Source organism: Ceratina calcarata, unplaced genomic scaffold (assembly GCF_001652005.2).
Source record: "Ceratina calcarata isolate Rehan_Ccalc_2016 unplaced genomic scaffold, ASM165200v1 scaffold211.2, whole genome shotgun sequence".
NCBI classification, from domain to species: domain Eukaryota; kingdom Metazoa; phylum Arthropoda; class Insecta; order Hymenoptera; family Apidae; genus Ceratina; species Ceratina calcarata.
The window spans coordinates 840155-864909 of NW_017142786.1; the positions used below are offsets into that span (position 1 = coordinate 840155).

General features: G+C 35.2%; 5 protein-coding genes across 12 annotated transcripts in view; 2 read left to right on the forward strand and 3 right to left on the reverse strand.

The window, feature by feature from the left end:
• The first annotated feature begins 167 nt into the window (after window positions 1-167).
• Window positions 168-7287, forward strand: Cul2 (cullin 2). Of its 4 annotated transcripts, none has more exons than XM_018019972.2 (8): window positions 168-693; window positions 1303-1512; window positions 2269-2767; window positions 3102-3281; window positions 3827-4045; window positions 4709-4879; window positions 4957-5901; window positions 6703-7287. In XM_018019972.2, exons 2-8 carry the CDS (start codon window positions 1394-1396, stop codon window positions 6832-6834), a joined length of 2265 nt encoding a protein of 754 aa, XP_017875461.1. In that variant the 5' UTR covers window positions 168-693; window positions 1303-1393; the 3' UTR covers window positions 6835-7287. The 4 variants fall into 4 exon arrangements, with proteins under 4 accessions (XP_017875461.1, XP_017875462.1, XP_017875463.1 ...); XM_018019973.2 differs by lacking the exon at window positions 168-693 and adding an exon at window positions 828-1188; XM_018019974.2 differs by lacking the exon at window positions 168-693 and adding an exon at window positions 828-1127.
• Window positions 7288-7323: 36 nt separating this feature from the next.
• On the reverse strand, window positions 7324-11941 carry LOC108622240 (homeobox protein ARX). The gene is made up of 3 exons (XM_018019981.2): window positions 11278-11941; window positions 9965-10167; window positions 7324-9143 (listed from the first exon to the last, which is right to left on the reverse strand). The coding sequence occupies exons 1-3, from the start codon at window positions 11489-11491 to the stop codon at window positions 8790-8792; spliced, it is 771 nt and encodes a 256-aa protein (XP_017875470.1). The 5' UTR covers window positions 11492-11941; the 3' UTR covers window positions 7324-8789.
• A 41-nt stretch (window positions 11942-11982) lies between these two features.
• Window positions 11983-24755, reverse strand: part of PrBP (Prenyl-binding protein) — a 30583-nt gene continuing 17810 nt past the window's right edge. The window contains exons 1-4 of one of the 4 annotated variants that reach the window (XM_026811328.1): window positions 14572-14700; window positions 12913-12975; window positions 12561-12818; window positions 11983-12410 (exon numbers count right to left, since the gene is read on the reverse strand). In XM_026811328.1, the coding sequence (XP_026667129.1) occupies window positions 12329-12410; window positions 12561-12818; window positions 12913-12975; window positions 14572-14606 (438 nt within the window). In that variant the 5' untranslated portion in view covers window positions 14607-14700 and the 3' untranslated portion in view covers window positions 11983-12328. Of the gene's footprint in view, window positions 12411-12560; window positions 12819-12912; window positions 12976-13061; window positions 13091-13135; window positions 13431-14571; window positions 14701-24755 lie in introns of those variants that run through there. The other 3 variants (XM_026811329.1, XM_026811326.1, XM_026811327.1) reach the window with 3 other exon arrangements.
• Window positions 15110-23163, forward strand: alpha-Man-Ib (alpha-Mannosidase class I b). The gene is made up of 11 exons (XM_018019954.2): window positions 15110-15216; window positions 15297-15464; window positions 15533-15689; window positions 15763-15948; window positions 16231-16379; window positions 16447-16635; window positions 16875-17062; window positions 17478-17604; window positions 18686-18850; window positions 18914-19063; window positions 20293-23163. Exons 1-11 carry the CDS (start codon window positions 15118-15120, stop codon window positions 20509-20511), a joined length of 1797 nt encoding a protein of 598 aa, XP_017875443.1. The 5' UTR covers window positions 15110-15117; the 3' UTR covers window positions 20512-23163.
• Window positions 18048-24755, reverse strand: part of LOC108622227 (uncharacterized) — a 28316-nt gene continuing 21608 nt past the window's right edge. Inside the window, exon 4 of one of the 2 annotated variants that reach the window (XM_026811325.1) lies at window positions 18048-18421. In XM_026811325.1, the coding sequence (XP_026667126.1) occupies window positions 18355-18421 (67 nt within the window). In that variant the 3' untranslated portion in view covers window positions 18048-18354. Of the gene's footprint in view, window positions 18422-23639; window positions 24328-24755 lie in introns of those variants that run through there. The other variant, XM_018019955.2, reaches the window with a different exon arrangement.

Below are 24755 nucleotides of genomic sequence, written 5' to 3' on the forward strand. Positions count from 1 at the left end.
GAAATTCGATATTTCATATTTAATAAGGGAACTTTGGTAATAAACAATTTTTTACAATTGTTTTGCGAAAATTTACGTTAAGTAGATATTTTAAATATTAACGAGAATATGTAGAGAAACTTATCTGAGAAAATGAAACTCTATATATATCAGACATTTCTATAAAATTTACATAATTGTGACAAATTCTTAATCGAGAGTAGGGCCTCTATAGAATTCGGTGGCCGATCCATCACCATCCCCTCCAATAATCCCAGTAAAGTCAAGAGCAAAAGGGGAAAAACATGGCACTGCAATGTTATTGAGAGCACCCGAGGCAGCACGGTGTTTTGCATTTAATTCGTTGCTCATCGTAGGCGAAACGTGAACGAGAGTTTATATTTTTTTTTGTTCGCTGATTCTCCGTACAGTTTATTTTTCACGGTGAACGTACGGACGGTCGAACGAAAACGGTGGTTTTGAACCGAAGACAAGAAGGTGGAAAACAAGAAGAAAGAAAGAGATAGAGTGGAGATGTGTTCGATCAAGACGAGTCATTGTAAATGTCATGTATTTTGCAACTGGGAATGATTTACGAGCCAGCGAGGAGAAGCGCGTCCGTAGGATTTATATATCGCGACAGTAATTAACGTCCGATCTGCAATCGAGAGACGCTCAGATTCACGGGCAACCCTTTCTACGAGCTTTTTTTTGGTTAGTGGCTAGTCGATCAAGAACATCTGGACGATATACTCAGTCAGCTGTAGTTCGTAACACGCGTTCGCACGTGCAGTATATAATTAAAAATACGTTCGATGATCGTTCGAGAGAGATGTATCGTTTAAATTTAACCATAACCCGTAATAATAACGGAGGGAAATTTGTTCGTTCCTGGCTCACGCTTTCAGGATGTTTATACCGTTTTAATTAAGAAAACGCTAACCGACCCGTTGCGCGACTATTTACCGAGCGATAGCTGTTTAGTTACTCGCCAGAGAACGTACAGATATATTCCAAGAAATAATTGGACGATTTTACGTCGCGGCGAAATTCTGGGACGGCCGTAAAATAAAAACTCACGCTGTGATATATATTTTACTTTTACGTTATTTTTAAACCGGCGATGTGTACAATATACTTGGACAAAGGTTTGCAGGCTTGCTCTTTCTGTGTCTATAGTTTAAAGATTATTCTTGGAATATATTTCAGGTGCTTGGCTTTAATATTCTTTAATCGTTTTCACTTTTAATACTTGCCTAACTATTCTCTGTTCTCATCCACTGGCATATATGTTATAATTCGCGTAATCATTTTCTTTTCCAGGTTTACAAGTTTCGTAATCATATTATAGAATTTGTATACGTGATTATTTGCTGTTTATAAGTCTGTGGGATTTTGTTGATCGCGTGGAAGAATGTCACTAAAGCCTAAACGAGTTGATTTCACGCGAACATGGCAGGCATTACAAGAAACTGTGAAAGGTGTGATAACGTTATCGTATGTTCCACGTACGACATGGTATGATAGATTCAGGTACTTTTTACATTTCTTTTAATTACTATTGTTATTAGACAGCGGATTTTATGCATTTATGATATAATTGAATGTGCTGGAAGTATAGACGTATTATGTGATGCATACATTCAAAAAGCGAATATTACAATGCTTAAATAAGGGAAATTGGAATCGAACGATTTGAAATAATTCTCAAGTGTACTAGTCGTATTGTAATACATCTGTTTTTTTCTTCAAAACTTTTGAAACGTGAAGAAACTGAGAAAAATCTCTAAAATATCGAAGATCCTACTTCAAAAGATATCCCTTGCTGGAGAATTTGCAAATTTTATAAAATTTGTTTAATATAAATTATGGATGGATTGAATTGGATAGTTCTTACTTATATTTTTCCAATAATTTGATATATCGGAATTGAAGAAAAAATACCAGCATGATTAAAATTCATTATTCCAGAATTTAAAAACTATGAATTTTCTCCGAATAGAAATCGTTGTTTTAGGAAGTTGTAAAAATTATATAGTGCACATTATGTTAGGTAGTACATCTGTGAATTTTGTCAATATTTTTGATACGTTTGAATCGGAAAGACAAATTTAAAAAACGTACACATGATGCAATGATAAAGAAAATTGCAATCTGAAATGCATTTTCTTAATTGACAATCATAAATCTTTTATTTTGCATAAAAATCCGCTGTCTAACTATTACCTTGCTGTTAAACATAACGTTCCTCAATTTATTATGTATGGCTCTGTATATTTTATGTTTTAGTGACGTGTACTCGCTATGCGTGGCATATCCGGAACCGCTTGCCGATCAGTTGTATTGCGAAACAAAAAGGTTTTTAGACAATCATGTCTTCCAGTTGTTAACGAAAGTTCGCGCCCAAGGTGAATCTAATTTACTGCAGGCCTACCATCAAGCCTGGACAGAATATTCAGAGGGCATTAATTACTTGCATCGATTGTACTTATATCTGAACGAACAACACATTAAAAAGCAAAAGTTTTCCGAGGCAGAGCTGGTCTACGGCATGTCTTCCGCCACGGTCGTCGATTGCCAGGAACAGATGGAGATCGGGGAGCTAGGTTTAGATATTTGGAAAACGAGAATGATCACCCCGTTGAGAAAGCAACTGGTGTCTCTACTTTTGGAGAACATCCATGCCGACAGGGTCCATACTGCCACTACAGCGAGTACGGAAGTTATTCGTGGCGTCATACAGAGTTTCGTTCGGGTGGAAGAGTACAAAATTAAGGGTCGAGTAGATGTAAAAATCTTTTTGCTTTATATTATTCTATATCCTTTAACTCTCTGTAACGCGTGTCTCGTCTTGAGATTTAGAAAATTATAATTAGACTGCGGGTTTTATGCATGTATGGAGAAATTAAATACAAAAAATATAAACACTGCAAGTAATCCGTAAAAGTAATTAAAGTACGGATACATATGAATTTCCAGCATCTGATCCTTGGGTCGGATAGAGTAATTTTAAAGTGACTCACAGTAAATGGTTTAATACCAGAATATTATATCTGAATTATACGGCGTTATAGAGGGTTCAGTATTTTTCTTTTTCTTACGAATAACTTGTTATGTCACAGTTGTACCAAGAAATTTTCGAGACTCCCTTCCTCGAGGCTAGCGGAGAATTTTATATGAGAGAAGCAAACGAGTTGCTTCAACAGTCGGACATAACGCATTACATGGAAACGGTTACATGGCGGCTTATCCAGGAAGAACTTCGTGCTCATAAGTTTCTTCACGCGAGCTCTGTGCCTAAAGTACGCCCTCGTTCTCAGATATCATTCAGGGCGTTTTCGAAAATGTGGGCATGATTAGTATGCTAAAATAAGAAAGAAAATTCATATGAACATATAGCCCAATATGATCTTATTTCCGAAATGTAAATGTCTTTACCGTCCAGTAATTCTCAGAGACTCTTTTGACTGTTTCCTTTCACTATTTATAAGTAATGCTGCTTATCTGCTATATAGACACTATTATACGCAGTTATAGGAAACAAAGATTACATTTTTTAAATAAATTAAGATAAGAGTGAGAAGATTTATCTAAGACGTTTAGAAGCCTGCATTGAAACCTAGGATAGACACATCGAACATTTTATATGAAAATTATTAAATAACAGGTTTCACATAGAAACAACAATGATTCGGAAACGAGGACATATCGGCTCATATGTTCATATGTATGTCTTTTCTTATATTAGCGTACTGAATCTTTCTCCAATGTGATGTTTATATTTTCGAGAACATCCTGTATTTCTGTTAGTTTGACTTGGTTTGCACAACAATGATACCTGTTGCAGGTAAGACAATGCTGCGAGGAGAAAATGATAGCAACGCACTTAGAATTATTACACACGGAAGGGAAAAGTATGATAGAGAATGAGCGTAGGAGAGACTTATCGCTCCTCTATCCCCTGTTAAGGCCATTATCTTCGGGTTTACCAGTACTTGTACAGAAAGTAACGCAACACATCACACAGCAGGGATTGCAAGCAATTAGCTCTTTGCAAGGGGAAAACGTAAGGAACAATATACGACCTCATTATCTCATTACTATATAAAGAGGAAGCGTTTGTTTGTATGTTAGCCAAAATCTAAAGAAATAACTGAAACATTTACTATGAAATTTGGACAGTAATAATAATAATAATATTCTATTTTAACTTTGCAGCTAAGAAATGTAGACTTGGTTTACATTTACTACTTTAAATCGTTCGTTCTTTTCTTTCGCTCCACTCTCACGCATTCTCTCTCTCTTTCATTTCTATTTTGCTTCATTATCTATTTCTTTTCTTTTTCGACATCTAATTGACTCCATCTGCTCCTTTTTAGATATTCCTCCCAAATTTGAGCAACAATTTTCTTACATACTCCGAAGTGTCATTTTCTATGTTTATTTATAAATCAAAAGATATTATTATGAATAAATAAAACGGCACGGTTTCTTCCAAACGTGTCACCACTGAATACACTCGTAGCTATCTGTAAATTGTTTTGCAGGCGGATGTGGTCTATGGTACTCCGGAGTATATGGTAGGGCTGCTGTCCGGGTTTCGTTGTGGGTATTTCGGTAATTTTTTAGATTTCTGCTGACACACATGCGAGCGCGGCCGCTGCCGGAGATGTTAATTTCATTAATAAAAAAAACAGATTCATTTCATTCGTTTTATTTTATTGTACAGATACACACGCAATTCGTTGAAACCATATTGGACGTCCACCGAAAATATTCGGAATTGATCAAAGACGTGTTCAGAGGTGATCAAGCGTTCGTAACCGCCCTCGACAAGGCATGCTCGATCGTCGTGAATTACACGTCAGTACCGCGGCAACCGCCTAGAGCGCCCGAACTAGTAGGTAACATTAAATTATCGTAGCTCGTAACAACCCGCCCAGCGTTTTTCAACTTGTATATTTCAATGTGTCTCAGCTGGCTAAATACTGCGACTCATTGCTGAAAAAATCGGCGATGGCCGGGTCGGAAGGCGAGGTTGAAGAGAAGCTGGCGCAGTGCATCATCGTATTCAAGTACGTCGACGACAAGGACGTTTTCCAGAAGTTCTACGCGCGGATGCTGGCGAAACGATTGATCCACCAACAGTCGCAATCGATGGACGCCGAAGAGTCGATGATCGACCGTTTGAAGCAGGCGTGCGGCTACGATTTCACGAACAAGCTGCATCGTATGTTTACGGACATGTCGGTGTCGGCGGACTTGAACGCGAAGTTCGCGAACAGTTTGCGGGAGGGTGACAGGAAGAATCAGTTAGGGATCGGTTTCATGGTGTACGTGTTGCAAGCAGGCGCGTGGCCACTGGGCTTGCCGCCGTCCTCGGGTCCCCTCGATATTCCCCAGCAGCTGGAGAAATCCATACAGGCGTTTGAGACTTTTTATCACGCGCAGTTTAACGGGCGGAAGCTGACCTGGCTGCATCAGCTCTGCCAAGGCGAGCTGAAGTTCAATTATCTGAAAAAGCCGTATTTGGTCACCGTGCAAACATACCAAATGGCGTTCTTGTTTCTTTTCGAGCACTGCGACTCGATACCGTGCAGGGAAGCCGCCGCCTCGTTACACTTATCGCACGATCAATTGGTCAAACACGTGTCGAGCCTCGTTGATTGTCGAATCTTAAAGAAATCGACGGATGGGGAATTGAAGGAGGACACGGTGTTGTCGTTGAACTTCGATTATTATAACAAGAGAACCAAGTTTCGTATTATCGGGGCGTTGCAACGGGACGTGCCCCACGAGCGGCACGATGTCGAGAGCACGCATAGAAGCGTCGACGAAGACAGAAAATTGTACCTGCAAGCAGCCATAGTTCGTATTATGAAGAGTCGTAAGGTTCTGAGACACAATCAACTCGTACAAGAGGTGAGTTAAGTCGCCGATTGTTTTTACATTAATTCTCGACCTATTCGTATTATTAGTTTCTCCTGTGAGAGCAAGATCTGAAAATAGTAATTCTATGTCTCGTTCTGTCAATCCTCGATTAACGTGTTTGATTAAATACTAACAGGTTTTCTATGAGATCAGTTGAAGGACTCAATCATACATTAAGGATGTAGACTCTGTACGTGGATATAATTTAGATCTACAAACAGAAAGTTTCAAATTTTTATTGGAGATCGTAATTAAAATGTTAAAAGCTGTTTTCTTTTCTCTTCGATATTCTAATGGATAGTAATTTTTTTTCAATTTGTTTTTACGTATTATATAACAGAGGCCTCCGATTATCCCAAAGATCATGAAGTTATTTGATACAATATTAAAAAAGTTATTCTATTTTGAAGTGTGTCCGAATATTAATGGGAGTACGCCTCATCTACTTCATCACCAAAATTCAAAATTTATTATTTATGGTGAAGCATCCCTTGTTCCAACCAGGCTTGAAGATTTCTAAATTGCCGCATTAATAATTAACGATTAAATTCTTTAATTTAAGTCGTTCATTGGATTATTTTTAATTAAGAATTGAAATTCTAATTTCTCCTTATGAAGGTAATTAAATGATTTTAATTCGTAATTAGTTAAATTTGAATTAAATATTAATTTGTTGGTGTTCAATTGAAATAAAGATTTAATTGCCAATTACAACCCTGGTTGCCCTCGGTTTTATTTAAACGCGACAAATCGTTCAAATTTAAAAAGCGTGTAATTAATATTTTGTTGCAGGTACTAGGTCAATCTAAAGTTACATTTGCACCATCAATCAGCATGATCAAAAAATGTATCGAGGCCCTTATAGATAAGCAGTATATCGAACGTACGCCGAACAACGCAGATGAGTATTCGTACGTGGCATAATTTAAAACGTACCATTCGACACGATCATTAATTTATTTCATTCAGGGTGCTTACACGATCGTTTCGTGATATACCCACGCCGATTATTAATTTTTAATCTTTAAACCGCCAGCGTTAGCAAAACGTCTTTGAAAAGTCACAAAAATGTATCGAGGATATATAAAGTACTCATCGATTCTCGAGCTGATATTTCGGCTTTCCGGCGGTATAAAGTTTAACCAAGATAACACGATATAAACGAAAATTATCGTATCGCATTTCGAAAGTGAACAGGAAAATCTGTTGTTGAGAAATTAATAAACGAAATAAAACTGAATCTCTTCCACGTTTGGAAAGACCGAGCAAAGCACCCTGAAAGCGCTTACTTGCTCCTAAATCAATCGATTAAATAACTTAGTTGATTCAATGAATTGTAATATATGTGCACGGAATAAACATGATGTTACTATTTTATGGCTGGGACAGTTTTTCATTATAGTTTCTCGATAGTAAAAACTTCATTCGCGATTTTTAATAACATCACATACACTTCTGAACAATTTTTTGCTTAGAGATTCATCGAATCCGTAAGAAGAATAAATCTTCGTATATATTTTTCCTTTACAAAATCCTATGTAACAATATTTCAAGATATATTCGACTTTTCATAGTAAATATTTGGTCCTTCATATACTAAATCGAAAGGCTCAGTGGAAAAGCGCAATTTCCTTAAAAAATTATAAAAGAGATATAAGTTATCTAATTACATATTATAAACTTCACTAACGTGTCTTAACATTTCGAAGCGTAATTTCCTTTTATTAAGTCCAATAAAAGGTTTTGCTAGTTCCGACACTTTTCCTCTGAGATCCTCATAATTACATGAGTCCTTCGATGAGTAGACACAAAACTTGCTGTCTTCATACGTTTTATTCAATTAATCTCCAACTTGGGAATAGAATCGTACTGTGAAATAGATAAATACTGAAATTCATCGAATAAACCGTATGAAAATAGCGTTTGAAGGATTCGCGTTTAACGCGCACGAAACATGCTGTCTTAATACGTTTTATCCAATTAATCTCACAGTTCATCTATTTCTTTATACTTTCTATTACAGAAAATTGAAATTCATTCAAGTACTATACTTAGGAATAAAATCGTACTAACGTATAAATTAATACTGAAATTCATTGAATAAACCATATAAAAGCAGCATTTGAACTTCTTAGTACGTTTTATTCAATTAATCTCATAGTCCATTTATTTCTTTAGACACTACTTAAACAAAATTATGACATCACGAAATTTATGTCAAAAATTGCTCATTAAATTTATTGTGAATTAAAAATTTCTAGATCACATTCTAAAGTAGAAGTTCCAAGCTTTAATTTAAAAGAAAAATCATCGTCCTACAATAATCTGTTGTTGAGTAATTATCTTTCAAATTTGAACAATTTTCAAAACAAATTTTGTGATACCATAATTTTTGTTTAGGAGTATACTTTCTGTTAGACAAAATTGAAATCTATTCAAGTGCAGTATACTTAGGAATAGAATCATACCGAGAAATAGATAAATGAAATTTATTGAATAAATCGCATGAAAACAGCGTTTGAACGAATTAACATGTTTTATCCAATTAATTTTACAGTCCATCTACTTCTTTAGACTTTCTATTAGAGGAAATCGAAATCTATTCAGCTATGGTATAGTTAGGAATAGAATCATAGTAAGAAATAGATAAATACTGAAATTCATTGAATAAACCGTATGAAAATAGCGTTTGAAGGACTCGCGTCTAACGTACCAATTGAAACTGGTACCGCAACGCTTCTGATGATCATATATTGCACGATACGACGGTAATATTAAAGAGGCATCGTTAGACACTTTGTTCTTCGATAAAGAGTTCAATATACGGAATGTTAATTATCGAGTTACGCTACAGTGTAGAAGACTCGGGGTGGGTACTATTAGGAACGAGGAGTTTTCAGTTGCAACAGTTCCGGATCCAGCAACGGATTGTCGTCCGTCTCTGATTCTAACGGCTTGTTCATGCTGTTGACTACGAGAGGAGACGCGGTTGCCGTGTTACTGTACGGCGAGAATCCTGCCCATTCCATGCCCAGATATATGGGAGGCGGGCTGCCCAACGGTGGCTCCAGCAGCAGGTGATCCGATTGCTGTTGCTGTTGCTGTTGTTGCTGCTGCTGCTGCTGCTGCACTTCCTGGCAGTCGGACGGTGGCAGATGCGAGGTCAAGTGAGTGCTCACTTTGCATTGCTTCTCCTGTTTACGCCACTTTGCTCTTCTGTTTTGGAACCATACCTGGAGACAGATATTGAAGTTCAACTTCGCGGTTGTAACGAACAAATTCGTTTTTAATCTTATCTATTAGTGACTCCTATTAATATTCATATACACTTCAAAATAGAATAACTGTTTTAATATTGATCATTCTCATTTTCTTCGAGATGTTAGGAGGTCTCATTTACTACATATTTAACAAAAAATTTAAGAAAATTACCATTCGTCAGAATCGCGAAGAATTATATTAAACTTTTTTATTATGATGTCCAATAAAAATTTGAAACATTCCGTTTGTAGATTTAAGTTATATGCTAAGAGAAAAAGTTTCACAAAACTGATGAAAGCATACAAAAGTTAGACAATAGAAACATGACAAAATTCTTCGATTTATCTCAGTTGTAGACCGGAAGTCGTTAAGAGCTAAGGTTTTAGACATTTCTATTCGTTCTTAGCACATAGCAATATTAACTGATTTTTATGAAACTTTGAACATGCATGTATAACTTACTTACAATTAGATCTATAAACGGATTGTTTCAAATGTTTATTACAAATCCTAATAAAAAAGTTAAAAATCATGCCCTTTGCCTTTTTATTCGAGACTTCGATGAATAGCGATTTTTAAATAGAATAGCGAGAATGTGACTGAGAATTTGACCACCGAATCGATCCTCGTATCATAAAAAATAATTGAGATATTTTAGATGAAAGTATTAGACGACTCATCCTGTATAAAATCATGAGAAATTATAGTCGAATTAGAAAAACGAAGGACTTCAGAGTTTGTTAGTTCGTTGCAGTAACATCATCCATTTGCTTACATGATAGATGTTTAATACCTGCACTCTGGCCTCGGTCAGTTGTATACGTAGAGCGAGTTCTTCTCTAAAGAACACGTCAGGGTAGTGTGTCTTCTGAAAGGCTCTCTCCAACTCTTCCAGTTGGAAGTTGGTGAACGTGGTGCGATACCGGCGTTGTTTCCGTTTACCAACTGCGGACGATTGTCTGTCTTCGCTTCCCGGACTTGGCGAGAAATCGTACGCTACAAAAGAATGTAATTCATTCCATCCCAACTGAAGTGTACGTATACCCTAAATAATGATTCAACGTTGTTTAAGGCATCAAACTAAACAATAAGTATAATCGGCGCACCTAATAATAGCCGATATACCCCTGTACTTTCAATTGAGTGAAATAGATTCACATTAATGGTACAATTCCCGACTCGCTTAGCATGCACACAAGCAAAAATTAAATTTTTCTAAATGAATAGAATGGACTAAATATTCCAATTTATACTCATTGGCTTATTTCTTCATAATTTTAAGATATCTTAAATATTTGGTAAGTGAAATTATAGAAAAATATAATTTTCTAATATAAGTTTCTATAACTTTAATTTATTTTATATCTTTAAGGTATAAAATTATAGAACAAAAAATCTTTTAGATGTAAGATATAAGGCACAAAATATCTTTAAAATATAAAATTGTAGAAGAATAAGACAGTGAGTAGAAATATTATGACATGAACAGAAAGTGGAACATTTACTTGAACCACTCATTGTATCGTATAATAACGTTACAGCTATCTGAAAGGTCTCCCCACATTTCCGGGTCCTCTAACTTGAATTTCAATAGTGTTTTATCAAAATGAAACTTGAAATAAAAGAATTCTTCTAATGTCGACGAAATTAAGTGACATGTTTCAGAGAAGTTGAAAGACTCTCAGGTACACTGAAAGGTAACAAACTTTTGACTATGATTTCAATGCGGATTTTAGCCAGAATTAATTTGCACTGCAATGGAGTTCAAATATTGTTACATGAATTATTCTAATCATCGTGTCACTGCGGTCGCCAGGAAATTTGCAGCTCGGGAATCGTTTCGGGTGACCGTACGATCTTTCGACGGCCGGCCGCACGATCTTTCGATGGCCGGCCGCGGTTAATCCCTTTGATTTTACACGGCGTAAAATGGTTCATAACTGTTTAAACAGATTACCGCTAACTCTATTTAAAACAAGGGCTGACGATTCGCTTAATGCATTTAGCAATAATTTAATTGAGGACTGCCCCAACTTACGGGAGCCCACGACAGGTAGAGAGAGCCAGTTAATTAAATCAGGTTCCGGGGTGGCAGGGTGCACTTACTGAATTTTGTCGGAAAGCAAACCGAGGAAGATTGCACGCCTATCAGACCGGCGAGAGCGGTCGACTGTAGATCTCCGCCGGGGTTGATCTCATCCTGTCCACCAGCCGAGGCGACGATCGCTCCGGTAGACACCAGCGGATCTCTCGGTGCCCCGACCAAAAACAATTGCCTGCCACTATCGTTCGCACTTTCGTCTTCTTCCTTTAAATCCATTGCAGTCCCGTCTGGCTTCCGTCTCGTTTAAATTAATTAAACCGCCGAATAATCGAAAACCCGCGGCCCCGGACGTTGGCCAGACCGAGCGAAGGATAGGCGGACGGTATAATTGAATCACCCAGGCCAGGTTGTTGAGAAGTTCGTGTGGGTACCACAGCGACTCCGCAACTCTGCTATTTCTTTTCTCTTTTCCTCCTTTTTTTCCTTACACCTGTACGATACAGACAGGGTAGGGGACAGAGTATATTCAACGTGAACTCCCTCAAGAGGGGTAGTGAAGCCTCAAAAATGTATTGCTTATACACCGCGAATCAATAGTACAGTGTAGAATAGAAAAATAAAAGGTTTATCCAGATGCCCATCTTCATCTACGTCCCAATTAATTTTATTCAAAACCCCAACAATTTCACGTTTATTTGTCCTGTCTACAAGTCAAATCACTGCTTCGCGAGGTAAGGGAAACGTCATAAGTATCAACACTATCACATATTTTCTATTTTTTTTATTGAATCAGTGTAGTGTATTACAATATGTACAAAATTTGCTACGTTCATTTGTATTTAAATAAAGATAGTGCCTTCGAAAGTGCACATTTCACAAATTTCAAGTAACTTTTTTTCAAGCTTGTCAAGCCGAAATGTGCTATACATTTCGCTCATGCAAAATGTGAGAAAATACATTCGGCAAAGTGCTGTCAGAGTAGGTGCGTAGAAGTATGCTCAATATGAACATTGTTTCGATATTATCATCGTATGCCATCCGGTCTCTGACTTTATTTTGAGACACATTTGTTGGTCCCATGTCTTGTAATATTTGATATGGAACGTTTATTGCTCAGACGTAGAAAAGACGAACTTTGCTGGTAGAGACTAATAAATCATCGTCGAAGAACTTCGTTTCTATCACCACATTTCCACTGAAAGCAGATAAAAGTTACGTATTGCGATAAGACTAAAAATATTGATGAATCCGCTGTTATGAGCTATAATTAAAGTATTCTAACATATACAAGAGTATTAACTTCTATGAACAATTGTAGAGAAACTACAATGAATTATAAACTTACTTTAAAATATTAGCAGGCATCATTTGACTCTCTGGGGCAGCGTATATCATACTTTGCCAGGTGTTGGTGCTGTTAGGTATTACAAATCCAAATCTAAAGAACCACTCTTCCAGGCACCGACCTTTGAACAATACCTTCTGTTCTAGCCTAAACCTTTCCATTGGTTCTGCAGAACTAAAATTAATTTCTCGTGACACTGCTCGACATTTCAGTATCTTCTTCGGCACCCTTGCCTCGTGTTCCACGTCAGGTACAGACCTTCAATCAATAAATTGTCTAATTACGATACATTCTTAATATATTTAAGCTCCCAATTCATCATTAATACTTCGACATAAAAATGTATACTTACAAATCTTCGTTCCCTTGCCATAATATTTTACCGGTGTAGGCATCACGTAAATTCATCCAGTTCCTGTAATAAATATCAACAATACAGTTAAGAAGCAAAACTAATCACTATTAATAGATAATACAAATGTGTTTGTTATTAGCTATAACCTATAAACAACCATCTAGCCAAGTTACTTAAGATCTATTTGCAACAGGTAGAATATATTTAAAAAAAAGCATACACTTGAAAGCCCTTGAGTATATCTTCAGCCCGGGAAGGCATAATTAATCTTACGAGGCCAACTGCACTTGTGTCACTAGCGCGAGTGTTATACTTCTAATGTCCAAAGTACTGTTACAATTTATTCAGGTATTATCGATTCGTTGCGGCGTAGACGTATTCTTCTCTTCTAGCAATTCGGGTTCTTTCACTTATGTACGTATAATTGCAAAAAAGATCGATTTGCTATTAGTTAATTTCCATTTATTTCAAACTTGAACAGGAATGATGATTTAAAATGCGAGTATTGGTGTAAAGAAATTTAAAATACTTCATTCTAAGAACTACTTATATAGTCTGTTAATTAATTTATAATTTTTAATGTATAATTATGCGATAATTTAATATGTTCGCTACGGTTTAATTCTGCATGTGCAGAACCATGCAGAACGCAACCGTCTAATCGGTTCAATCCCAATCCAATCTCACATCACGATAGCAGTGATAGTGATAGCACTCATGGCGACTCATGGCCAGCTGCGTCTGTAAATAGTGTGAATCCTGATATTCTGATCAGTGTTTGAATGTGAGGCCCAGTGTTGGGGAGTCCATAGGATTTTTTATAACTATATAGACGTCTAAAATAAATAATTAAATAACAATGTTGGGAACTCCGTGAGATTTTTTGGGCGTACGTACTACAAGTTACTACAGGGCAATCTAATGATGAACTTATTTTTTTCAATTTGAAGTACCATTAGATCCCAAGTGCGATGACAGATTTGGAATGCAAGGAATTTCTTGAAAAAATAATTTTGAAAGTAAAATTTGCGTCATCTGACTGCATGTTATTTAGAAAATCATTTGTTTAGTTTATTTAAACTGCGGCGATAGCATTGATTATATGAAGAAGGATTTTTTTCGCATGTGTTTAGGCAAGTTTTCGTACAGTCCTTGAAGCGAAGAATGAAAACGTGGATGCATATGTTAGTTTCCAAAAGCTAAAATATTATTTCAGTTCATGCAAATTACGATATACGTATATTTAGATTTAATCACATCAATGATCCTTATTATCAATTCTCATTAATATACATTCGTCTTGGCCTTGGCTACATTGGCTTCGGCTGAAATGGGCTGAAAGAAAAGAATCAGTAGCTAGGAAAGCTATCTGAAAACCGTCGGAAAGCCGTCGTAGAGTCGTCGGGAAAATACATGAAACCGTCAAAGCGGGTAGAGATCCTAAATAGCAGGCAGTCCGCATACCGATTCAGACTCTGAGGCCGAACTCGATTAAACGTCAGATCTGAAATTCCTGAATCTGAACTAGTGATGGGCACTATTCGACTGTACAATGTACAATGTTTATTTGAAGCTGATAATGATATAGCTGCAACAGGAAATATTTTAAATTGTTCTATACTCATTGTCAGTTATGATTCGGGTCACTGCACATACCATTTAATACATTGAATAATGGTGTAGTTGGGCATTCAAATCATTGTGAAAAATCACCGTAATTGGGAACGAACGTGATCAAATCATGAATGATTCGAAAGTAGCAGTTCTAGCGTTCTATCCATCACTACCACTATTCACAACAGAAGAAATATGGTGGAGTCAAGCTGCTGCTACTACATAGCACGCATGCACCATTAGAGAAGGACAGATAGTACCATCGTTTCTTTCTTTTCTTCCACTTGCAGAGGTCCCTATGGCTCACTTACTTACTCTACGTGTATTATCTCTATGGTGACATGAATGGTGCACGTAACATTATGAGGTACAATTCGTCGCGGGGGTCCACGGCGGTCGTTGTGCGGGTATACCGGAAGGGACGTTAAATAATAATAATAATTGAAAAGCATGTTAGACGCGAAACTCATAAATGAAGACCGGCGTAATTAACGGTCAATCGTGGCATTATCGCAACGCAAACTGCGGTTCTGGCCTGTTGTTATCATTGCTAGGCTCGTCAGAACATCTTAACCTCCACGAGGAAATATGTTTCCGCCGAGAGATTCCCCGAAGTCGGATTATATCAGTTTGAATATCCAGGAAAGCGCGACATTCGCGCGAGGAACATCACGTAGCCTCTGGAGGGTGAGTTGTATAAAAAATAAATATACTGTATCATTCTCTGCTTCTCAACGAGATTTAAAAAAAAAATTGTATCTTTGCAGCAATGGAACCAATTGTCGAGGTTTCAGAGAAATATCCTTTACTTTTTAGTCATTACTATTATATTAGTCATATTTTACTTGCTACCGGGTGATAATAAAAGCGGAGTTTTAGATGAAAGCGATTATAATAACATAGAGGTAGTTCAAGATACTCTTAAGTATGAAAAGGTATTGAAAATCTGATTCAAACACTTTTGTATACTGTTCAATTCCTTTGAAACATCCAATTTTTATAGGCAGTTGAAGATATTGTAGTGGATAATGTAAATCAGGAACATAAAGGAGGCGGTGAAGTTATAGAAGAGCCTGAATTCCAACCAGAAATAAACCAAGTGGATGACGATCAAATCGGTGAACCACCTCAGCCTAAACCAAATGCGCTTAAATTCAATGGTAACTTTTTGATAAATATAATTTTTTGTTAAATACAATTTTTAATCTATTGATGAGTCTATCCACTTTTCAGGGCCACAAAATAATAGGCAGAAAGCTGTCGTTGCAGCGTTTAAACATTCGTGGAATGGTTACAAAGAATATGCCTGGGGCTATGATAATGTGAAACCAATTTCAAGGAAATATTATGAATGGTTCGGCTTAGGTCTTACTATAGTCGATTCTCTTGATACTATGTACATAATGGGCTTAAATAATGGTAATAGTCTATCTTTTGTAAGCTAGTCTTCAACAATCTATAGATAACATTTTAAAATAGAGGTTTCAAGCTCTAAAAGAAAAATCGTTTTGTGATAATTTGTTGCTGAGTAATCACCTTGAAAACTTGGGTAATTTTCTACACAATTTTCGTGATACCATAATTGTTTTGAGTAGTATATTATTCACTCTCATGTTTCTGTTGTCTAAAAAATTGTGAGACATTCATTATATACAATTACAAAATATGCCAGTCATTATGGAAATACGTGTTCTGTTTCAGAATATTTAGAAGCCCGGACGTGGGTGGAGAAAAATTTAGTGTTCACTGTAAGTAGGGACGTTAATTTATTCGAAGTTACGATTAGAGTATTAGGCGGTCTATTATCAGCATATCATCTCTCAGGAGACAAGATATTCTTAAACAAAGCCGTAAGTTAATTGCCGTCTGTATATTTAAAACAATTATGGCTTGAAATTGAATGGATGTAATTCGTAGAACGCGTTGGGGGAACGTTTGATGCCGGCGTTCTCCACGTCGTCCGGTGTTCCTTTCTCGGACGTGAATCTCGGCACGAAAACTGCTCATGGGCCCAGATGGGGACCCGATAGTAGTACCAGCGAAGTTACTTCGATTCAGTTAGAATTTCGTGACTTAAGTCGCAGCACAGGTGATCCGAAATTCGAGGTAAATTTCATTGAACTGTAATATGAATTGAATGATTTTGTAGTACTTTTATACTATTGTACTCCCATATACAAGTGAACAATCTGGCTCTCATAACTCGATGTGTAATTTGCTTTATTAATGTTTCTGCTTAATGTATATTCTCATGTGCATAAAAGTGCTTTCAGCCTGTTTAATAAATAACTTAATGACTAAATAAATAAATAATGAGTCAACGTTTTAATAATACATTGTTTTAGGAGGCAGCTGCGAAAGTTTCGGACCATGTACATCAGTTAGAAAAACATGACGGTTTAGTACCGATTTTTATTAACGCAAATACTGGACAATTCCGAGACCATGCGACGATCACGCTGGGTGCGCGTGGCGATAGCTATTACGAGTATTTATTGAAGCAGTGGCTTCAAACAGGGAAAACCATCAATTAGTAAGTATCCAATAACGATATGCGAAAACCCGGTGATCAAAACAGAACGGAAATTTCGAGATTCTCAAGAATATTCCAATTTCTCGATTATCCTGAAATTTCCAAAATGTTTGGAATTCATAAAAATATTGAGGAGTTGATTAATGTTATGAGACTCAATAAAATGAAAGTAATAATTAGCCTTTTTACAAGAAAATTTGAAATAAAATATCATAATTATTACATACCAAATGTTTTCGACAATCCCGAGCATTTTCGAAAACTCGTTCTGATTCTAAGAAAAATTCTCGCCCCGACACTATCCGAAATTTTCCGGTTCTCGCACGCCTCCAATAATACTGTCCTCGGTTGAAAAGTGAATTTTTCTACAAATGTATGCAAATCTAATAACAAGTGAACGTTAAAATACTTTCAGTCTACGGGACGATTACCTGTCGGGTATTGCTGGGACTCAGAAACACTTAGTGAGACGTACAGCAATTAATAAATATCTATTCATAGCTGAACTAGTAGGAGCAAACAGAGACTTGACGCCAAAAATGGTAAGATACTAATCCTTTTCTTATCATATCTATTCATCATAAAAATCATTTGATGTCACAAATTACCTATTTTTGTTGGTTCTGTAGGATCATCTTACGTGTTACTTAGGAGGTACCTTAGCTTTAGGCGTGCATCACGGTTTACCGTCGGATCACATGGATCTCGCTAACGAAATCGTCAAGACTTGTTATCACACGTATGCGATTTCTTAATGACTAAATAAATAAATAATGAGTCAACGTTTTAATAATACATTGTTTTAGGAGGCAGCTGCGAAAGTTTCGGACCATGTACATCAGTTAGAAAAACATGACGGTTTAGTACCGATTTTTATTAACGCAAATACTGGACAATTCCGAGACCATGCGACGATCACGCTGGGTGCGCGTGGCGATAGCTATTACGAGTATTTATTGAAGCAGTGGCTTCAAACAGGGAAAACCATCAATTAGTAAGTATCCAATAACGATATGCGAAAACCCGGTGATCAAAACAGAACGGAAATTTCGAGATTCTCAAGAATATTCCAATTTCTCGATTATCCTGAAATTTCCAAAATGTTTGGAATTCATAAAAATATTGAGGAGTTGATTAATGTTATGAGACTCAATAAAATGAAAGTAATAATTAGCCTTTTTACAAGAAAATTTGAAATAAAATATCATAATTATTACATACCAAATGTTTTCGACAATCCCGAGCATTTTCGAAAACTCGTTCTGATTCTAAGAAAAATTCTCGCCCCGACACTATCCGAAATTTTCCGGTTCTCGCACGCCTCCAATAATACTGTCCTCGGTTGAAAAGTGAATTTTTCTACAAATGTATGCAAATCTAATAACAAGTGAACGTTAAAATACTTTCAGTCTACGGGACGATTACCTGTCGGGTATTGCTGGGACTCAGAAACACTTAGTGAGACGTACAGCAATTAATAAATATCTATTCATAGCTGAACTAGTAGGAGCAAACAGAGACTTGACGCCAAAAATGGTAAGATACTAATCCTTTTCTTATCATATCTATTCATCATAAAAATCATTTGATGTCACAAATTACCTATTTTTGTTGGTTCTGTAGGATCATCTTACGTGTTACTTAGGAGGTACCTTAGCTTTAGGCGTGCATCACGGTTTACCGTCGGATCACATGGATCTCGCTAACGAAATCGTCAAGACTTGTTATCACACGTATGCGATTCAACCCACGTTCCTTGCACCGGAGATTACTTATTTCAATATTCAGGTAATTAATCAAGTAATAATTTCAGTTATACCAGAAGGCAGTTGAAATTGTTTTTGATTACAGAACGCGGAAGGTGACAAGTCGATGGATATGTATGTGAAAGTAAACGATGCGCATAATTTACTTAGGCCCGAGTTTATCGAGAGTCTCTTTTACATGTGGTATTTCACGGGAAACAAAACTTTCCAAGACTGGGGATGGCAGATATTTCAAGTAAGCGAATCGAATAGTTTATTATTTGAGGACATTCACGTGGAAAATATTTTTTTTTAACTTACAATCAGTATTAATTTAAGTATCCTTTACATGTGTTCGAAAACTGAATATAGCATTAAAACTCGAGATATTCAAAGTTGAACCGTCTAATATGGTTGCAGATTTTTTTATTGAATTAACGATTAAATTTGAAATTTTAAGAGTTTTTAAGAAATATTGCATTAATAAAACACTGTAGAAAATTTTATAACTTGCGTGGCTGTTAAAAAAGTTATTATATCTTGAATTCTTACGTTGAATGACAAAATTTTCATTTAATTTATGGGAAAGTATAGATGCACCAATGAGAGAATTTTGTAATTTTGTATAATTCTTAATACATGATTTAAAAATATTTTAAAACTGAAATAATATTAACTTCGAGGATATTATTGAAGATAAACAATATAATCCTATCAAAAAGTGCTAAAACCATATATTAGAATGCTAGAATTAATACATTAAAAATTATCTGTGACGTAACACGTTAAGCGCGACGTCGGTCATCGGTAGTGATGAGTCGAGAACCCATCACTGGCTGTGAGTGACGAAGGTAAATTACGTTGATAATTCAGCAACGTCGCATCGATTCGTTCTGTGTACGAATGCAGCACGTGGAAAATTGAAATAATTACAAATTAATTCTAAATCCATTTTATGTTGTGTATTAATGCTCGTGAACGTCCTTAAGATAAATATAGTGACTCCCATTAATATTCAGATAAACTTCAAAATACATACTTTTTTAATATTGGATTAAACAACTTCATGTTCTTCGGAATGTTAGGAGATCTGATTTACTACATAATATGTAAAATTGGAACACATTGCAATTCGTCAGGATCTCAAAGAAAAAAAGAAGAGTTTTTAACTTTTTTATTAAGGTCTCGAATAAAAATTTGAAATATCCCATTTATAGATATAACTAAGTTATATGCACGTTACGTCAAATTCGGTATAAGTATAAGAAAGTTAGATACATCGATACATGTATATCGATACAAACACGAAAATTCCAGGAGGGCTTTATAATATTGTCGTGGATTGTAGTAAACTGAGACTTTTAACATCTCACAGAAAATGAAATTGTTCAATCCAATATTGCGCTTTAAAATGTATCCGAATGTTATTGAGAGTCACTGTAAGTAAATTTTGTACACTTGTATCAATGATGTACGATTCACCAGGCTTTCGAGAATTATACGAAAGTGGAGAAGGGTTACACTAGTATCGGGAACGTGAGGAACGTTCACAATACTGTGCAAAAGGACATGACGGAGAGCTTCTGGTTCGCCGAGACATTGAAATACTTATACTTGCTGTTCGACGATACGAGGCAGTTAATAGATTTGGACAAATGGGTATTCAACTCCGAAGGACACCCGTTGCCCATATATGAATCGTAATCGAACCCACCAAACGCCGAATTTCCGTGTTGGAGAGTCTAACTCTTTCTTTCTCTATAAAAGAAAAAAATATCTTTAAACGCGTATTAATATAATCACGTCCATAAGAAATATGAAGAGACACACAGTAGTAATAGCGTTTGAATTGTAAAAATTGCCATACGATGGGAAAGAAAGAATTAAACGTAATAGAGGCCAGTCAAAGAAATGCCGAAAACCGAATACGCGATAGGAAATTTAGTCTGATTAATGTACTTTAAACTAAGAGTAGATTTTCACTCTTTAGGATTACTTACTAGCGTTAGAGCTGGTTGCGAACATCACTACGACACAGATTCGTAAAGCAACAATCTTTTGTGAGAAGGAAGAAAAGGAAGCACAGAAGTTATGCATTTGCTAACTATTTATACTCGATTTTCTACTAATTTTCAAATTCGGACGCGTATTTAAAATTCTTGCTAGACTGCGGCTGTTCATTCGCTCAAAATAAAAAATGTAATATATAAATTAAGAACGCGTACAATTTTACTCAGGATAATTTTGAAATTTATCTTAACAATGAAATTGCATTAATTGAAATTTATGTGATTGTAATTGATAGTGTAATTACGTTATTTAAATCAAGTATAGATTGTTCGCAGGTAGATATTTTATGATTAAAATTTGATTTAATGATTCAGAAATTTCGAAGCCGCCTCCTTCGGTATTTGAAAGCATTTCTATGAACATTCGCAGTCTAGTGCAATTACAAATGCAGTTTCGTAAAGGAACAATCTTTTGTGAAAAAGAAAGCGCAGAAATTACGAATTTATACTGGACTTTTTACTCTTTTTTAAATTTGGAAGCGAATTCCAAATTCTTGATAGACTGCGGCTGTTTATTTGTTCAAAATAAAAAAATGTAATGTATACGTTTAAGATCGATAAAATCACATTCTCGAAATAAATTTCAAGCCCAAATTAATGTGAGACAGAAATTTTATGATTAAAATTTGATTCAATGTCTCAGATATTTTGCTGAGGTAAAAATTTTACGATACAAAATTTGATTTAATACTTCAGAGATTTCAAAATCCTCTTCTACAAATTTTCAAAACATTTCTAATTATGAACGTTTAGAGCTCATAGTACGGTCACAATGTTTCGCAAAGAACCAATTTTTTGTCAGAAGGAAGAAAAAGTATAGAAATTTTGCATTTCCTAACTGTTTGTACTCGATGTTATTATTAATTTGTAAATTGGGAAAATAATTCCAAATTCTTACTAGACTGCAGCTGGTTATTCGTTCAGAGTAAAGAAACAAGTCTGTAAAATTACATTCCTAGAAGAAATTTCAAGTATAGATTACTCAATTCTGGGGCAGGAATTTATAATATGTACAAAATGTTATGCCTCAGAAATTTCGAAGTCGTCTTCAGTAGATTTCTAATACACTTCTGTAAACATCCACAGTCTAATGCTATTACTTCCGTAATAATTAACATAATTCGGGATCACACTTACGAACTGTATCAGAGTTGCCGGGTACAATATTTAAAAATAAAAAAAACATCGTTCTGCTACGAATTCTTTTTTCTCCTCAGATCAAATAGGATACTATAATCACTTTGTACAAATTTCTAAGTGAACCGTGGTGGCGCAAGTTTTTTTATGTACTTTAAAATCAAAACTCGTAAAGTATATTTTATAACACAAAAATTTTCGATTTCATATTAGTAATCTTTCAGTAAAAACATATTTATATTTGCATTTATCTTTTAAAATTTCTGTCTAACAAGATATACTGTTGGCAATATATATAAGTTAGTTTAGTAATTGGGATAGCCTCGTACACATAAGTAGATTGCGGATTTTTTGTAAAATAAATGTTTAGTAGTATATTTCTTAATCTTTTAAACACAGCATACATGTTGCTATTAATATTTTAGGCAGTTTTGTTTTATGTACTGTATGTATTCTTTTACATACCATGTTTTGTTATAAATGCATAAAATCCGCAGTCTGGACGTAAGAGAATAGACCGAGTGTTCAATATATTTTTGTTGATCTCCCAGAAGATAGAGAAAACATGCTTTTTCTGTTCCTCCACTTTACATACCAGTAAAAAAGTAAGAAACTTTCCTATTAATGTTCTTTCTCTCTACCTATCACCTGATCTCAAGTCTCCTACTTGATCATTCAGTCTATTCTCATGTATAGGCTGCGGATTTTATGCAATTACACTTGACCTTTCTTTTTACATGATTTTGAAGATACTGGTGCATTTTTTTTTACAAAAGTCGCTATCTTTCGGAAACGGTGTGTGATAGAGCAACTCTGCTTCCGGATTTGTTCTTGCCATGAAAAAATCTATAAAAATCACGTAGTGAATATTGCAAAACCGGAAAAAAGTTGTTTTTTGTTGGATTGTGTAATCAAAATAGAAAATCTATTTCTATGAACACGAAAATAAAAATTTTAGATTTCTTGGCAAATGACGAGGGGTCATTCTGTGTCGATGAAACTTTTGGTTTAAACGAAGCAACAATAAGGACCACAAAAACGAATTTTCTTTTATTCGATGTGCTCTCACCTCGTAAAAAGAGGGTCGTGAGAAAATTGAATATGCAAAAATGATAAATGCCACGTGTAATAAATCACGTGTACAAAACAATATGAAAAGTTGAATCAATATCCCAAAGTTCAGATGATTAAACAAATGTTTATATTTTAACACGTTAAGCATCAAACCAGTTTTGTTTTCCTTTCTGTTTAGCCGTTAATTACTTTATTAACCATTGTTTTAATAATGTTCATTAAAAATTTACTTAGTAACATATAATATATTTGCATTCTTTTATAATCTCCAAATTACTTAAAATTTATTAGTAGAAGAATATAATTTTTTAAATTGTATACAGTTAACAGTGACTGATACAACCTGACAAGGGCGCTTAACGTGTTAAACTGATGCCATAAATATATTATTTTGTATAAAGATCTGCTATCTACTCATATTCAGTGACTGCTATTAATATTCGGACTCACTTCAAAGTAGAATAACGTTCTTAATATTGGATAAAACAATTTCATTTACTTTTTCATATTCGGAGGCCTAGTTTATTACATAATATGTAACAAAAAATTGAAAACATTACTATTTGTATATTATAAACACAAAAATTGTATATTGGCATAATTATGAACACAAAAATATTTTTAGTATCGTGTGAGCCCCACTGAACCATTCAACTTTATTCTTAAAACATTTGATGTATCTTTAAAAACAACAAAGATACTTAAGGTGCGAACGTTAGATGACTCACCCTGTATAGTAAACTAAGCTTTGTAACATCCCATTGGAAATTAAGTTGTTTGATTCGATAGGAAGAAGTTACTCCGTTTTTAAATATTTCCGAATATTAATGGGAGTCAATATCTATAGATGGCCCAAGAAAAGTTACTTACAACGCGTTTTCAAAGATCCTAGTCAAAGTAGACCTTCCTTCCTCAGTTTGTTAATAAATGTGCAATATTCTATTTGTTTGCTAGATGTAGAAATAGTTAAGTTATAAAAGAACATGCACTGCTCTTCACTTCAATAGCCTCGAGTAAAAATTGATATATGTATGTAAAGTTATGTCAACGAAAGTAATTTTGTTGAAAATTCTTGCTTACTAGTTAGATCCGTTTACATTATAAATTATAAGATGACATTAGTTTATATTGATGTAGACACTTGGAAAATACGTTGTTGTCTGAAATGTAACAGGCTTCTGACTTCCACATGAATAGTCTCAAGTGTTTAGTCACAATTAGTTGATGCTTTGTGATATATCTGAAAATAAATAGTCATAACTATTTTACATTTCACCATTTTACGTATGTATGTTATTTTATTAATATTAAATATAGTTCCCTACGGAGGAGTATAGCCCTAATATGGGCTAACTGAGGCTGTTCAAGTGAAGAACACTCCTATACCCTTCCTAAAAGGGTTTGTATCGAATCATCGCCCATGTTTTAATCGACAACATTTTACCGACACTGAGTTCGCTGGCAATGAATTCACTGATGGTGAAATTACTGACATTGACATACGAAACCGTATTTGTATACCATTATAAAGTAATAACTGAGGTATCATTATATATTGACATAATTGTAAAATTATAAGATAATAACTATACATTGAACTACGTAAGAATAGTAAACGTACTGAGTACATCTTAAGGATGTATTGGCTATACAGCCAATCCCAAAAGT